Here is a 13,620-nt window from a genome sequence, read left to right as displayed (position 1 = left end):
ACCAAACATTGAGACCCTCATTTCCTCCTAAAATAGCAGAAGTTCTTTTGTGAGGAATAACTTTTAAATAATTCTCTGTACCACAAAGTCACAGAGGGGGTTTATCCTTAACCCAATTAATGAAAATACATTTCCTAGCTACCAGCAATAGTTTGTCACATAATTTGCACTGCAAGTGATTCATCTGCAGTTAAAAAGAGACAAAACTGCAGGACTGGCAGACATAGGGAGCTGAAATGACATTGGAATATTAAGCATTAGATTCGATTATTTAGCTTTATAATTACAGGCCCTGGTAAAACTGTGGCATCAGTATAATATGAGATTCGTGAATTAGCTGTATTAAGAGTATTATAGTGGTTATATGATGCTAGGAGAAAAGCTGTAGCTGTAATGGAGTGGGATTTTCACATATCATGCTGCAGCAGTCTTGCCTTAATGCAGGGCTGGGATAGATTTGGATGAAAACAACAAAAAAAATCTGCTGAAAAAAGCCTAACAAATTGTACGTCTAATGTGTTTTGTTAGGTTTTGTGCACACAACATATATTGTACAATGTAATGCCATGTTTTAATGCATTTTTAACCTGCTACTGACAACTCAAAAAATAGAATTTGCAAAGTGTTTTAAAGACACATGTAAAAATAAAAAATAAGAATACAAAGATTTTCATTGCTGATTTCCTGCTTTTTCACTTATTGTCCGTGCAGTCATCATACCTGACCATTTGCCTTAACAAACAAACAAAACAAGCTATAAAAAAAAAAGACAGACAGCTTAGCAAATAACCCATTTTAGGTCCTAAGATACTGGCAGCCAGCCACATCTGTGACAGATCTTCTGACAGATGGTGATCATCCTGAGACTCCTCCTGTTTATTTGGGATCTCTTCCTGCTTAGAAGTAAGAGCATCACCTTTAGCACTAGTGACTTTGTCGGAAGGCTGAATTTTCCTGGATGTCCTCCTTCTGACTTTGTCATCTTCTCTGCCTCCTGCTAAGAGCTCCATCATGTCGGACTGGAGTTAATTCAAAACTGGAAACTTAAGGTTTTGGATATAGGACTTCACATATGTCGAGAGTCTGGCTGTTTACTGCCATCATCTGTCTTTTACTATTTTCTACCCTAATAATCTCCAGTCACTGGCGCAGAGAAGTTCATGGACCAATGCCAGCAGGGGTTGTTCTAGTTCTAGTTCTGCTAATCAGCTTCTCCTGTTTATGTAGTAGGATCCTGGGACCTTGATGCTGACATGGATCGTGCAGCAGAAACAGCCTTACCAGGCTGGATAGATATATAAATGCAATCCATTATTATTATTATTCATTTATTTATTTAAATAAAGACTCCTAAACTTCTGCTGTGCTGATTGAATCCATGGTTAACAGGGTCAAGCTACAATGATATTTCCTCTTACATTGTGAAATTAGAAAAAAAAAAATCAAAATAACAGATGGGTTCACTTCTTGTTTACAGTGGTAATAAACAGGTTGACAGCTGAGTTCAGGCAGGAGTTTCTGTGGACTGATGTTTGTAGAGACACTGTGAGCTATAGCGAAAGAAGAGGGCCTGGCGAGGTGGAGGTAGGAGAGCAGAGAAATGAAAGTCAGGAGAAGTAAGACAGAATTCGTATGTGTGAATGAGAGAGAGACAGGTGTAACAAGGAGAAGATGTAGTGAGTCCTGCCATGATGTACAGTTTGGAGACAGTGGCCCTGACAAAAAGACAAGAGGCAAAACTGAAGATGATCAAATTTTCATTTGGAGTGACCAGGAGGGAAAGGATTTGAAACGAGTACATCAGTTTTTCTAATCAAAGACACAGTCAGTTCATTTCTGTATAATCAGAATCAGAATCAGAAAGGGTTTTATTGCCAAATGTTGAGCAGGTTTACAGCATTAGGAAATTGCTGCGGTGCTTAGTGCAAACATACTGTCAGATAACGCTTAAATAGACATAAAAATAAAAATTAAAAGTGCTAAGTAGATAGATATATACATGAGTGCAGATGGTGATCAGTGCCAAACATGGAATGAAGCAGTGAACACAGCGTAGGGTCATGTGTTAGTGGTGGGAACAGTCATACGGTTATTGTTCATGTGTCCAACAGCAGAGGGGAAGAAACTGTTCTTATGGCGAGAGGTTCTGGTGCGAATGGACCGGAGCCTCCTGCCTGAGGGGAGCAGGTCAAACAGATTGTGTCCAGGTTGAGAAGGGTCAGCTGAGATCCGAACTGCACGCCCCAGTGTCCTGGAGGTGTACAGGTCCTGCAGAGATGGGAGTCTGCAGCCAATCAAGATGAAGACTGTATTTTGATTTTCTTAATGAGTCCTAAGTACAAAAAAACTCTTCTCTCCTCTTTCCTAGGAGTCTGTAATTGAAACATAACCTTCGGTCCCCCTCCTTAAAGTTACGAATCACTGCCCAGAGCTGTCTGTTATCATTCTTCATTCAGCCTGTTTGTCTTACATGGAGAATCAAACATACTGTCATCACTTGAACATGAACAGGAGATATCTATGTATGTTTCCTGCATGATAAGGTGATACTGATGAGATGTACTTTGAGAAACAGTAGCTCCTTCCTAAGCTGAAACCCGCCGCTGGCAGCTTCCTGTAGTTAGATGGTGGAGGCAAAGGAGTTTTTAGTTTGCTCTGTCCAGCTGAGTGATTAGTGTTAGAAATATAGAGTTTTATCTTAGCTGTCATTATGTTGAGTGTCTTTAAAAGTCATAGTATGGGCCAGTATTTCACCAGAAGGTTTTATTGAACATTTCATCTGAAAATCACTCAGGGTACCAGCATGTTGGCCAACTATCATAAATTTGGTGATTATGGAGGCACTTCTGTAGATAAATTTTACAGACAAACCCAAAAGTAAAGAAACAGTTATTTTGTTTTTAAGGAGAAATTACAGTTTTTTCTGAATGCTTAAAACCCTAACTGTGATTCTTATAGCACACTTTCAAAAACTATTGATACTTATAGCAAAACCACTCACTGAGTTTGTAAAACTAAAAGCACAAACACTGCTTTGCACTCAGTTTGCCATTTTGTAACACACACTTTGCAAACCTGTAGCTACAATCGACTGCACAGCACTCTTTTTGCAGAACTGTAAACACAACTCACTGCTTTACACTCAATTTCCAAATGATCAATGCACTCCTAGCAAAACTATACACATTTACGGCCATTATTTATACTATTTTGCCAACTGTCTGGCACACTGTCAAATGTGAAAACTGTTTTAGATAATTAGTTCACTTTGCAATCAGCCTAAGCACTATAATACAGGTAAGCTCTGTGTGTGGAGTACAATGGAGGGAGCAGAAAGAGTGAGAAGTAGAGGAGGCTGAGGAAGAGGACGTGGAGGTGAAGAAGTATAGGATGAAGAGGACGACAAGGACAAGGAGGACCAAGAGGAGGACGAGGAGGGGGGAGAGGAGGATGAGGAGGGGGGATAAATGAAATTTATATCTAAATTTATATAAATTACTTATATCAGCCAGGGTTTCGGGTGAGCTCATTGTGAAACCTGGCCCCACCCGCTTCAGATCTAAACTCTGAAACCATCTCAGAGACGAAACTCACCCTCAGGTCTGATCCTAAACACCTTTTTACACAAAGGACACTGACACCTCTCACTGATATCTCAGTGTTAACTGATGCAGTTTTTGCAGAAGTTGTGTCCACATGGTGTGGAGACTGGATCAGTGAAGACATCCAGACAGATGAAGCACAGAAAATGTCTTCAGATAGAAGACAGCTGGCAGCAGACATGTCTGCACTCTGAGTGAGAAAGAAAAGAAAATGTTTTTATTTAAAATTCAGTTTTAATTCTATTTAAAGAGGACTTCTTCTGCTTTTCCTACTTTCCTGTCACATGTCTCCTGTTCCAGTGGTGGATGTTCATGCTAAACATGACCAAAGTTTTAAATAATGTAATCGAGTAATCCGTGTGAGCCCAAAGTTTACACTTCAGACTGCTCTAAAAACTCAGTTTTACACAGTTTTTTTAAACTGTTAGATCTGTTTGATGACAACACCAGTTGTGGGTGTTAGACAGTATCATGAGTCCAAAAGGGTGATGTTGAATGTTGTCAGTGTAAATACTCAACAGTCAGAAGAGAAAGAAGAATTCTGGAGTAGGTGGATTAAGTGGTACAGGGTGTCTCCAGTGGGGGAGAGAGTGCTGATTGGAGCAAACTTTAATGGACATGTAGGTGAACGGCATAGAATTATAGAGGTGTTGAGGAGATGCTGGATATTTATGATGTTAATGAGAGAGAAAAGGAAGGACAAATGGTGGCGGAGTTTGTGAAAAGGATGGAAATATTTGTGAACACATATGAGATGAAGGAGGAACAAAGGAGTAGAGGAATATGTCCACAGTTAGACTACATCATAGGCAAAAGGTTCAATATGAAAGGGGAGACATTAGGGGAGAATGTTGATTGGCAGCAGTGGTGACTTTGGACACCAAGAAGAGGAAGAATGTGAAGGTAGAGCAAAGTACCGAATGATGGAAGTTGAAGAAGAAAAAATGGTCCATCTGTCCTCTTGCTGTGTTGTTGCTCTTTCTCTTCTTTTCCTCTCCTACCTTCTTACCTGTTCATTCTGTGCAGATAACCTGGAGATCATTGATAAGGAGACTTTGGTTTCTGAGAGATTCTGTGCAAAAAGGAACTGTTGAATTGTCTGTGTGTTTGGAACCTGGACTTGACTATGCAAAACTTTTACCTGAGCTTTTGTGAACCTTAAATTTTAAACAGAACTTTGTTAAACTTTTTTCTAGAGTCCTGCATTTGACTCCAACCTGTTTGGTGGCCCCGAAATAACAATATAGCCAAGATATGGATCTGTGACTAAATGACAACGTTAACAAACAATCAATGTGAATGAACAAAGTGAACTGAAGATTTGTGCTGTACCAGTAAATTATGATGAGTTGCACTTACCAGTGTTTGTAAAGACGGCTGCGTTATTGAGGAAAACCCGTTGATCCAGTTGACCCTGAGAGTAGACATTTAGCTGCATGCTTCTTTGTCTCTAGATGATGATCCACATTTGGACTTTCAAACTGTTCAGTCATAATTATCTGTACTCACCAGTGTTGGAGAGAAGCTCCGTTGTGCTGTTATGAAAGGATCAGTGAGCCCAGTTTAATGTTCCTTTGGAAAGAAACTGATTCTTTTCAAGTGAAACTCTGTTGTGACACAATTTCATCATGTTGGAATGCCATCCATCTAGAGTTTTGTGTTGACTCATGCCGCACCTTTGCTGGCTGGTTGGATTCCTCCTCAGAAACATTTGCAGTGCTCAAGTCAGTTTATTTTAATGGGAATTAGAATCTCAATCCAACATTTACAATGCACTGCATCAGTTCCTAAATTGTTGAACAACTAAAGACAAAAAGTTAATCACTTTTAAGCCAATCACAGCTCAAGATTAACTGTAAATTATTCAAATGAGAGAATTCATGTTTGTCAAAGAAGTGGACTTTGCTTGTCTATGTATTCTTTGTTTGATTCCTAATTTGTGAAAGAGGAGAATTTACATTTGGTCTTTTCAACCAGCATCATCATGATCACCTGTGTTGGACAGAAGCCCTGCTGTGCTTTGTAGCAAAATGTTCAATGAGCTCAGTTTCTCATTCCTCTAAACAGAAACTGAATTTCTTATGCTGCATCTCTCGCTTTCAGGTTCACTTCTGAATTTCTAGTCAGGTGAGACCCAGTGTTTACCAGTAAAGATTCAAATGTAGTCTGATTTCAACTGAATTTCAACCTCTGCCTATGGTGCCTGCAGGTATTTATGGACCTTCAGCTGTGGAAAGGAGTTTCAACTCATCATGGCCATGAATCCAATGGTAATCTTATGCTTTTAATGATTTCCTTGAACTGTATGTTTTTGTTTTTTTAATGATTGTACAGCATACACCTTTAATAATTTCAAAAACCAAGAAGTTTCAATTTATTTTCGATTTTCTCTAATTCACATATGGTCAGAAGTTTACATACAGCCTCAAATATGAACATACATGCCCATTAATATCTGGTTAAATTTTTAGCAGCTGCACCTACGGCATCAATTTCATAATCCTACATCACCTTGTTCTTGAGTGAACATTCAAAAACTTTGGTGTTTATGCTGTCTGCCTGCAGAGCAGGGTGACAACAATATTTCATCAGCCTTTTACAATGACGGGTAATAAAAACAATTTAAAAGCTTATAAAATGGGAAGAATTTTCCTCCACTTGTCCTTTAAATCTATTAATATTTAGTTGAAATTTGCTCTTCATTAGATACCTGTGACCAAGATTAAATTGAGTTTAGACGTCAAATGAATTCGTAGAAAACTGGACCTGGATAAAAAACACAAATGTTGTAATAAAGACAATAGAGAAAAGAAGTCTGATAGTTTATTTCAAGTTCTGCGAAATCTATCACAGGTGAAAGAGAACCAAACATGTAAATATATACAGTCATACACAGGGAAATAAAACAGAATATAAATACTGTGTAGCATGAAAGGAAACTAACCAACTAAAAAAACCAAACTGGAGCCATGCACTGTAAGTCGTTTGAATGGGGGAAAAAAAAGCTTGAAGCGTATTTACAGCATCATTAAAAGGTTTTCTTCTCGCCTTCAGAAGCAGTGAATCATAGTGTTAGTACAGGTTAGTATTGGACAGAACAACCAGGTGTATTGCAAGAAATCTTTCCTCAAAGGCACTCAATCAGGAAATCAAAATAATGTTCTCAAATCTTAATTTCAAGTTGACTACATTTAACGATTCCTGTGACACACTCATGCAGACGCAGTTTCAAGTTACACTGTAGATTGAAATAAAGGGAACTGAGTTTTAGTTGCCAAAACTGTAGCCTAAACTGCAGCAAGTTTAACACCGGATCAGCACCACTGGACTGGACACGCTATGGAGGACTTCGACATTCAGTTCAGAGGGAAACGCTGATCAGATTCTCAAAGCTGAGAAGAGTGACAACGGCCACTGGTACAGTACATTTAACAGTCCAAGTAATGTGTCGGAAGAGATTCAGTAAGGCCTGGAAACATCCTTCACTTTTAAAGACATTCTGGGAAATGTTTGCTTTTTACTGAGAGTCAGACGTATATGCAGGAATGTGCAGAAATAAACACTGGGACCCTCGAGAGGGTGGGTATAGCATTTTGGAAGAACAGAAAGCATTTTTATTTCTACATGCATCCGACAACACACTACCTCTGAAGATGTAAACACAGATTCCATATTGGCTTCACTTTTCAGCCCCAGAGGTTGGAAGTAAAACTAATGCTGAAACTGAAAATCCTCTAATGTGTGCTAGAGGCAGTGTCCCCATAGACTACTGTGGTAAAATGTCCAAATTTATAGCTGAAGTAAACATCTTCACAGCTGCTACAAAAACAGTTTTGGTCAGAGCAAGAGCTGCAAAGTTTTGTAGGTATTGTAATTTCATAAAAACCAGACTGACAGACAAAGCTTGATTTCACTGAGAAATTCCACTAGTTTAAAGTAGAGACCATGCTACACTGGGATCACCTGTTTCACATGTATTAAGGCGTGGCCTATCTGCTTGATGGCCAGATGGTGTGTCACAGGCAGCTATAGGTTTTAGCTGTCTGGTAGACTTCACCTCAGCCTATTGGAGTTCCTAAACTGGACCTCTGGCTTGAGGTGATTAATATATTTGGATAATAAATAGAATCACATCATCAGCATGTAGTGGCAGTTTGTGCTCAGTCCCTTTTGGAGCATTTTAATGCAGTTATCTGACACATGATATGCATTGTGTTGCTGTGATTAGCTGTTCAAGAAGTTTTCGTTTTACGGAGTCAAATTCTAGGATTTTACTTGGATGTTCCTTAGCACTGTCTACTATTGTATGTTAGTTAGTGAAAATGTAGTTAAATTAAGCTAAATGCTTAGAAAAATCAGATAAAGTTCTGACATTCTTGTAAATATCTAAAATTTAGCTTGTAATGATGGATGATCTGTAATGTTCGGATCCCCACGCAAGCCATTTCTACACAAGGGAAAAGGGTCCAAATTTACAGAATGGAATCTCTGTAATCTCATCTGACTCTCAGCAAGAAAACAAATCACTTTGCTGGAAATGTTGGATTATTTCTCATCTTCTGCCCCCTCTGGAGCGTTTGTTTGGACTCAGTGTGCGTGATGGGCGGAGTTCAGCACCAGGAAAGTCAGTCGATCAATCACTATTAAAAATTTCAGTCGTTTTTCCATCGTCATCGCTTCACCTACACTTCCTGCTGAGATAAAGTACATACACCAGAGTGGTTAGGCGCGTTTGTTAGTATTATAATAAGCAGCAGAAGGTTTAATTATAGGTGCGCTTATTTGAAAATGACACTTTTTTACACTGACCGGCGGAGCGTCTCAAAGGAGGACCTAAATGGGAATCTACAGTGTTTCCACAAGGAAATCCCAGCTGGATTTCTTGAAGTTTATTGCTAATGTCCACTCTGTTTCTTTTTTTACCACTGGCACTTCACCATTCAGCAGTTCAGCATTGTCGCGCTCATGTAGTAGCATCTAATGATTCAGATCGTCAATCTTTCCCACAGGTTTGTCATTCACATTTTAAAGGTCAAAAAAGTGACTTACATTCGATTTGGGAGCCGCTGATGCAGAGAGCACGGCCGCTAATACTATTTCTGAGATATTTAGGCCTTTATTTTGACCTTCAGCTTGAGCTTTAATATATATATTACAGTATTTTGGAAGTCCCCTAATCACAGTAGTCTAAACTTGACAGCAGTCATCAAAACTAATCAACTCCCAGTTTAACCCAAGCTGGGCCGTTCAATTCACAGGAGAGAGCAACACTGCTGTCATTACAGTGGTTTTAATTAGGAGCTGATTGACCTTTTAGTTTTTGACAGCCACTAAAAACCCACCATAGCTGAAAAAAAAATTAAACTTATGTGACACTCATCAGCTTGATTTTCCATTTAAAACTCAATAAAAGACAATTTAATCTTTTTTGTTCGTTATATCAGTCTCATATTTACGTAGGACGATGAGAAGCTTTCTACCTTTGGCCTGAAAAAAAAAAAAATCATAAATCTGTATTTAATTATTGTCTCCTTTTGGTCACAAAATGTGCATTTTTTTTATTAACATTTACAAAGTGAGTTCAGTCTTTACGTTGTCTAACATAAATTAGATGATGGTGAGGATATTTACAGTCCAAATGAGTGAACGACCAAAGCAATCACCAAAAATATGTTTTCTTTGGAATTTTTCTTATTGTGGTCCTCAGTCTGTCAAGCTGACAGTCATTTTTTACATTTTTTAATAAATAAATACTTCTTTTTTTTTTTAAAAAATAAGAAGATGGATTAGTGCTATACTTGAAATTAGTGATAATATTTAAATGTTTGTGTGTAATTGGAAAGTATTGCTTTAAGTGTCCTGGTTCTTATATCTACTTTTATGAAAGTATGCATTTAAAGTTCTGACCGGAAATAGGGGAAAAGAAGAAAAGCTCTCCTTAAATTTAGGATCAACCCAAAAAAGTACTGGGCAGACCATCCATCCATCCATCCATGTTCTACAGTTGTGTGCAAAATTTCCTTCCTATCACAACTTAAAAGAAATCTTTGTCTTTCAATAAATCTGCCTGCTATGTTCACATCAGCAGAAATGCTACAGAGAAATCGACACGTGTTTAGGTCAGTATTTTCTGCTGCCGAGTTATCTTTGTGTCATATGTAGAGATCTGTAATGAAAGCTTAAATGAAGTCACATTTTATGTTGATAACTGGAACACATATTTAAACATAAATATTGATAATTTAATGATGATTTAAAGACTAATTACACTATTTTTCAAACTTTTTCTAACAATTAGAAATGAAGTCCAACGCAGTATTTTAACAGCTTGTTTCTCAAACACTGCAATATATTAAAACCTTCTTAAAAACAACATTTATATAAATAAAAGGCAGCATTAAATTTCAAAACTTCCTAAACTAAAGTTAAGATTACTTAAATCCTACAATCAGCTCTTCAACATGCTTCTGTAAGCTGTTTAATCAGCTGAAATTTACCCTGCTGCTGCTAAAGCTTTTATTGTGAAAGTCACGTATACAAGAAAGTGCTGTTCACGCGCATGTAGGACAAATCTAATTTCCAACACTGAATATTAAATCTGTGTGTGTGGTCTGTCTCTTTCAAACCTCCACCTCATCTCCAACAGCTCATTTAGACAGCTAACTAAAGCAAACCTGTGATTTCAAAATAACTCTCACTCACAAGTCTAGTTCTTCATCTAAAAACACGGCCGTTTCCATTTGACATTTTTTTTCCAATTCAGGTAGAAAACTGTGATCTGTGAGGTGAAATATTTAGCCTTGACTATTAAATGGAAATCTAACTGATGAGTGCCACAAAAACAGAAATAATTTGTTCCTTCTTTTTCACACCTTAAAAAATGACTTTCAAATATAAACACTGCTGTTTTCTGCTGGTTCTCGGGCCCAGAACAATAAAACTTTGCTGATTTGTAGTGCTTAAAATCATTGGCCAGCCAAATGATCAATCACTGTAAACTGAGACGAGCTTCACATCTTTTGAAATAGATTATTCCAGGACTGAGTGCAACCCCGTCGATTCTCCCATCGCACTCACAGAGGCATGAGCCCATTTTCAAAATAAAGCTTGTGTTGATCTTTCGATTATCTCTGGGATTCAGCCTTTTAAAGACCGTAGTGCCACTTTCTGTAACAACTCATTCAAATGTTAAAAACTGGAAAACGTCCCATCGATGAGGCAGTAGTTCACGAAGGAGACTCGCGCTCACTCAAAGCTCTTTACATTCAATAAAAGGTTTGATGTGTCAAAGCAAAACAGTGTCCAGGAAGTGGATTAAAGGTACTAAAAAGGAATAAAAATACTGACAGAAGGAGGAAGCTACACTGCAAAAACTCTCCTCTTCAGGTCCTTCATGGTTCCACGATCTCCTCGGCTTCAAACTGCACCTCACATCCAGGAGATTAAAGACGACGATGATGAGATGAGGAAGAGGAGATCTTGGTTTCAGGCACACGGCCTCTAAAAATTTATCATTTCCATACTGGAAGATGGAAGATGAAGTCTTAAGGCTAATGCATCTAGTGGTGGATCTTCATGAAACGTCTCAAAAGCCAGGGTCACCCTACCTCCAAAAAACGAGCTGAACTTTATGGATGATGGACATGAAACTGGAGCCGTGACAGCATGAGCTCCTCAGGGACTTCAACTCCATCAGCAGCTGAAGGAATGAGATGGAAGATGGTTTGGGAAACAGAAGCTGGTCAAGAAGATGAGGTGCCAGGCACCTGGTCCTACAAAGAAACTGATGATGATCCCACTGGTGGTGACGTCGCCCCTCAGGTCGATCACCGGCTGATGGAATGAAACCGTTTATAAGCGTGTCTGCGAGGATGGAAGCTGCAGGAGTTAGTAGGAGGAGATGTCGGAGGAGCTGCTGCTGTTGCTGGTGGAGGTCTGCGCCCGCTTGATGTACAGGTTCAGCAGCTTCATCTGCAGGAGGGAAACAGCGGCGCGGTCAGAGGACTCCAAGAGCTCTGCAGATAATCTAAAGCTCACTGCTCTTTAAACACTATACTAAAGTTAAGTTATTGTAACAAAACTTGATTTATATGACAACATTCAAACAGGTAAACACAGTTTAGGTTAGTTCACAATTAAGAAAAAAAACACTGGGAAATTTATGAAAAAAAAAGTACAACATGCAAGAAAAATACTGTTAAACAGATAAATTTATGAGAAAGATTTACTAGAAAAAATTGTCAAAATTATGAAAAAAGAGCAAATATCTGTCAAAAATTGAATATTATTAAGAAAAAATTTAAAAATTAAAAGCTTTTGTCAAACTTACAAGAAAAAGATTTACTCACAAAAATAGTGAATTTAAAAGAGGGGAAAAACAGGCAAACTGCACGATTGCAAACGCCCTTTCACTGTACTTTTAAAGACTTAATATTTCTGCGGTGAATCGTCTCTACGTGTAGGATGCCGTTTCAGCTGTGTAGTCTGAAATACCTTGCTGCCGGTCAGCTGAGCCAGGTAAGGCTTCAGCTCCTCTCCGATCACAGAGTAGATGGCCACCAGGCAGAAGACGCTGGCCTTCCTCACGCTGCTCTCAGTGTTGTCGTAGCCCTGAAACAGCAGAAGGAGAGACTGATATCAACACAATTGAAACAAAGAAGAGTTTATCTCACCGATGACTGTGTGAATAATTTCTGGGATAAAGCTGATCATACGGCAGAGGAAATTAAAAAGATATTTCAATATGTGTCTAAATTCAGTCTTTTCAGGTACAACATGAAACACACGAGTGCTACTGACACTAGTTTTATTTCAGTATAAAAAACTGTCTAAAGGCAGTCTCGTTCTATTCGTGTGCTGCATGGTTATCTTACCTGTACAAGTCTCTGGATTTTAACCATATTGTATTCTTGTGTTTGTAATAACACAGTTTAACCATTTTTAAGTGTTTTCATTTACTCAAACATTAAATACATTTCAGTTCACACATCCTGCATACTGGAGCCCAAATGGTGGATACAAGTCCGTAACATGAGCTAATCTTGCGTGTTCATGAGCAGTTAAAGCATCTACAAATTTAAAGAATGAAAAACCTGCAGGAGTCCGGGGATGATGTCGGGCAGCAGCTGGTGCAGCGGCTCTCTGGTGATGCGTTCGATGGCCCTCGTCTGCATCTTGATGGCGGCCAGGTTGATGGGGTAGTCAGCCGTCTGCACGATGGGGCAGAGCACCTTGATGCACTGCTCGGGGTGGATGGAGCCCGCCAGCGTGGAGGCCGCCTCCTCGGCCGCCCGCACCACCTTCAAAAGAAGAAAGGAGCGCCATGAGGGTCAGAATCACAGGAAGACCGGAGGAGTGGCCTCTGGTTTCTTTTTCATCCTCACCTCCTTGTGCGAGTCTTTGTGGGCCTCCAGCATCTTCATGATGGTGAGCTCAGCGTAGTTCTTGAAGCGGGCGGGCTGGTTCCTCAGAATCTCCTTTAGGACTCGCAGGGCGAGTGCCCGGATTGTGTGCTGGGACAGCGAGAGGAAACAAGTCACTCACAGGACATTTACAGCAGTGGGGAAAAAAATCAAAAACAACGGAAGCCTCGCGTCCTCACGTCTTTGTCTCCCAGCGTTTCGAGCAGGAGCAGCAGCATGGTCTTAAAGTGCTCTTCCCACACCACCAAGCTGTCCTCCCGGGCCACCTTCAGCATCTCCAGCAGGGTCCCCCGGCGCTCCTCAGGGCCCCGCTCCCCTGCCTGGCCCTGGGAGAGCTCCTTCAGCAGCTCTCCGACCAGCTCCAGCTGCTCAGCAGCCCCGGCTGTAGGTGGAGGGGAAAGAGGTAGTTTTTAAAAAAAAGTGAGAACAAAGATCAAATAAATAATTTGTTCACCTCTGAGGTTTTCTGGTGAGTTTACCTGGGAAACCTTTGGGGTTCAGGATCTTGTTTTCCACACTTTCCTGCCGGCGGCCTGCAGAGTGGGACGGGAAAGACAGAAAAACTGAATCTTTACCGACGCAGCAGGACACACACT

General features: G+C 39.7%; 1 protein-coding gene across 24 annotated transcripts in view; it reads right to left on the bottom strand.

Moving 5' to 3' along the window:
* Positions 1–6,412: 6,412 nt before the first annotated feature.
* The window catches only part of LOC101480717 (CLIP-associating protein 1-A), a 53,001-nt gene continuing 45,793 nt past the window's right edge, over positions 6,413–13,620 (bottom strand). For all 24 annotated transcript variants that reach the window (XM_076880533.1, XM_076880542.1, XM_076880534.1 and 21 more), the window contains 6 exons: positions 13,504–13,557; positions 13,204–13,406; positions 12,986–13,114; positions 12,695–12,901; positions 12,096–12,212; positions 6,413–11,573 (listed from right to left, as the gene is read on the bottom strand). In XM_076880533.1, coding sequence (XP_076736648.1) covers positions 11,490–11,573; positions 12,096–12,212; positions 12,695–12,901; positions 12,986–13,114; positions 13,204–13,406; positions 13,504–13,557 — 794 coding nt within the window. In that variant the 3' untranslated portion in view covers positions 6,413–11,489. The remainder of the gene's footprint in view (positions 11,574–12,095; positions 12,213–12,694; positions 12,902–12,985; positions 13,115–13,203; positions 13,407–13,503; positions 13,558–13,620) is intronic.

This window comes from Maylandia zebra, linkage group LG23, assembly GCF_041146795.1.
Source record: "Maylandia zebra isolate NMK-2024a linkage group LG23, Mzebra_GT3a, whole genome shotgun sequence".
In the NCBI taxonomy this organism is placed as follows: Eukaryota; Metazoa; Chordata; class Actinopteri; order Cichliformes; family Cichlidae; genus Maylandia; species Maylandia zebra.
The sequence above is the reverse complement of the archived record's forward strand: the minus strand, read 5'-3'. Positions and strand labels throughout refer to the sequence as shown.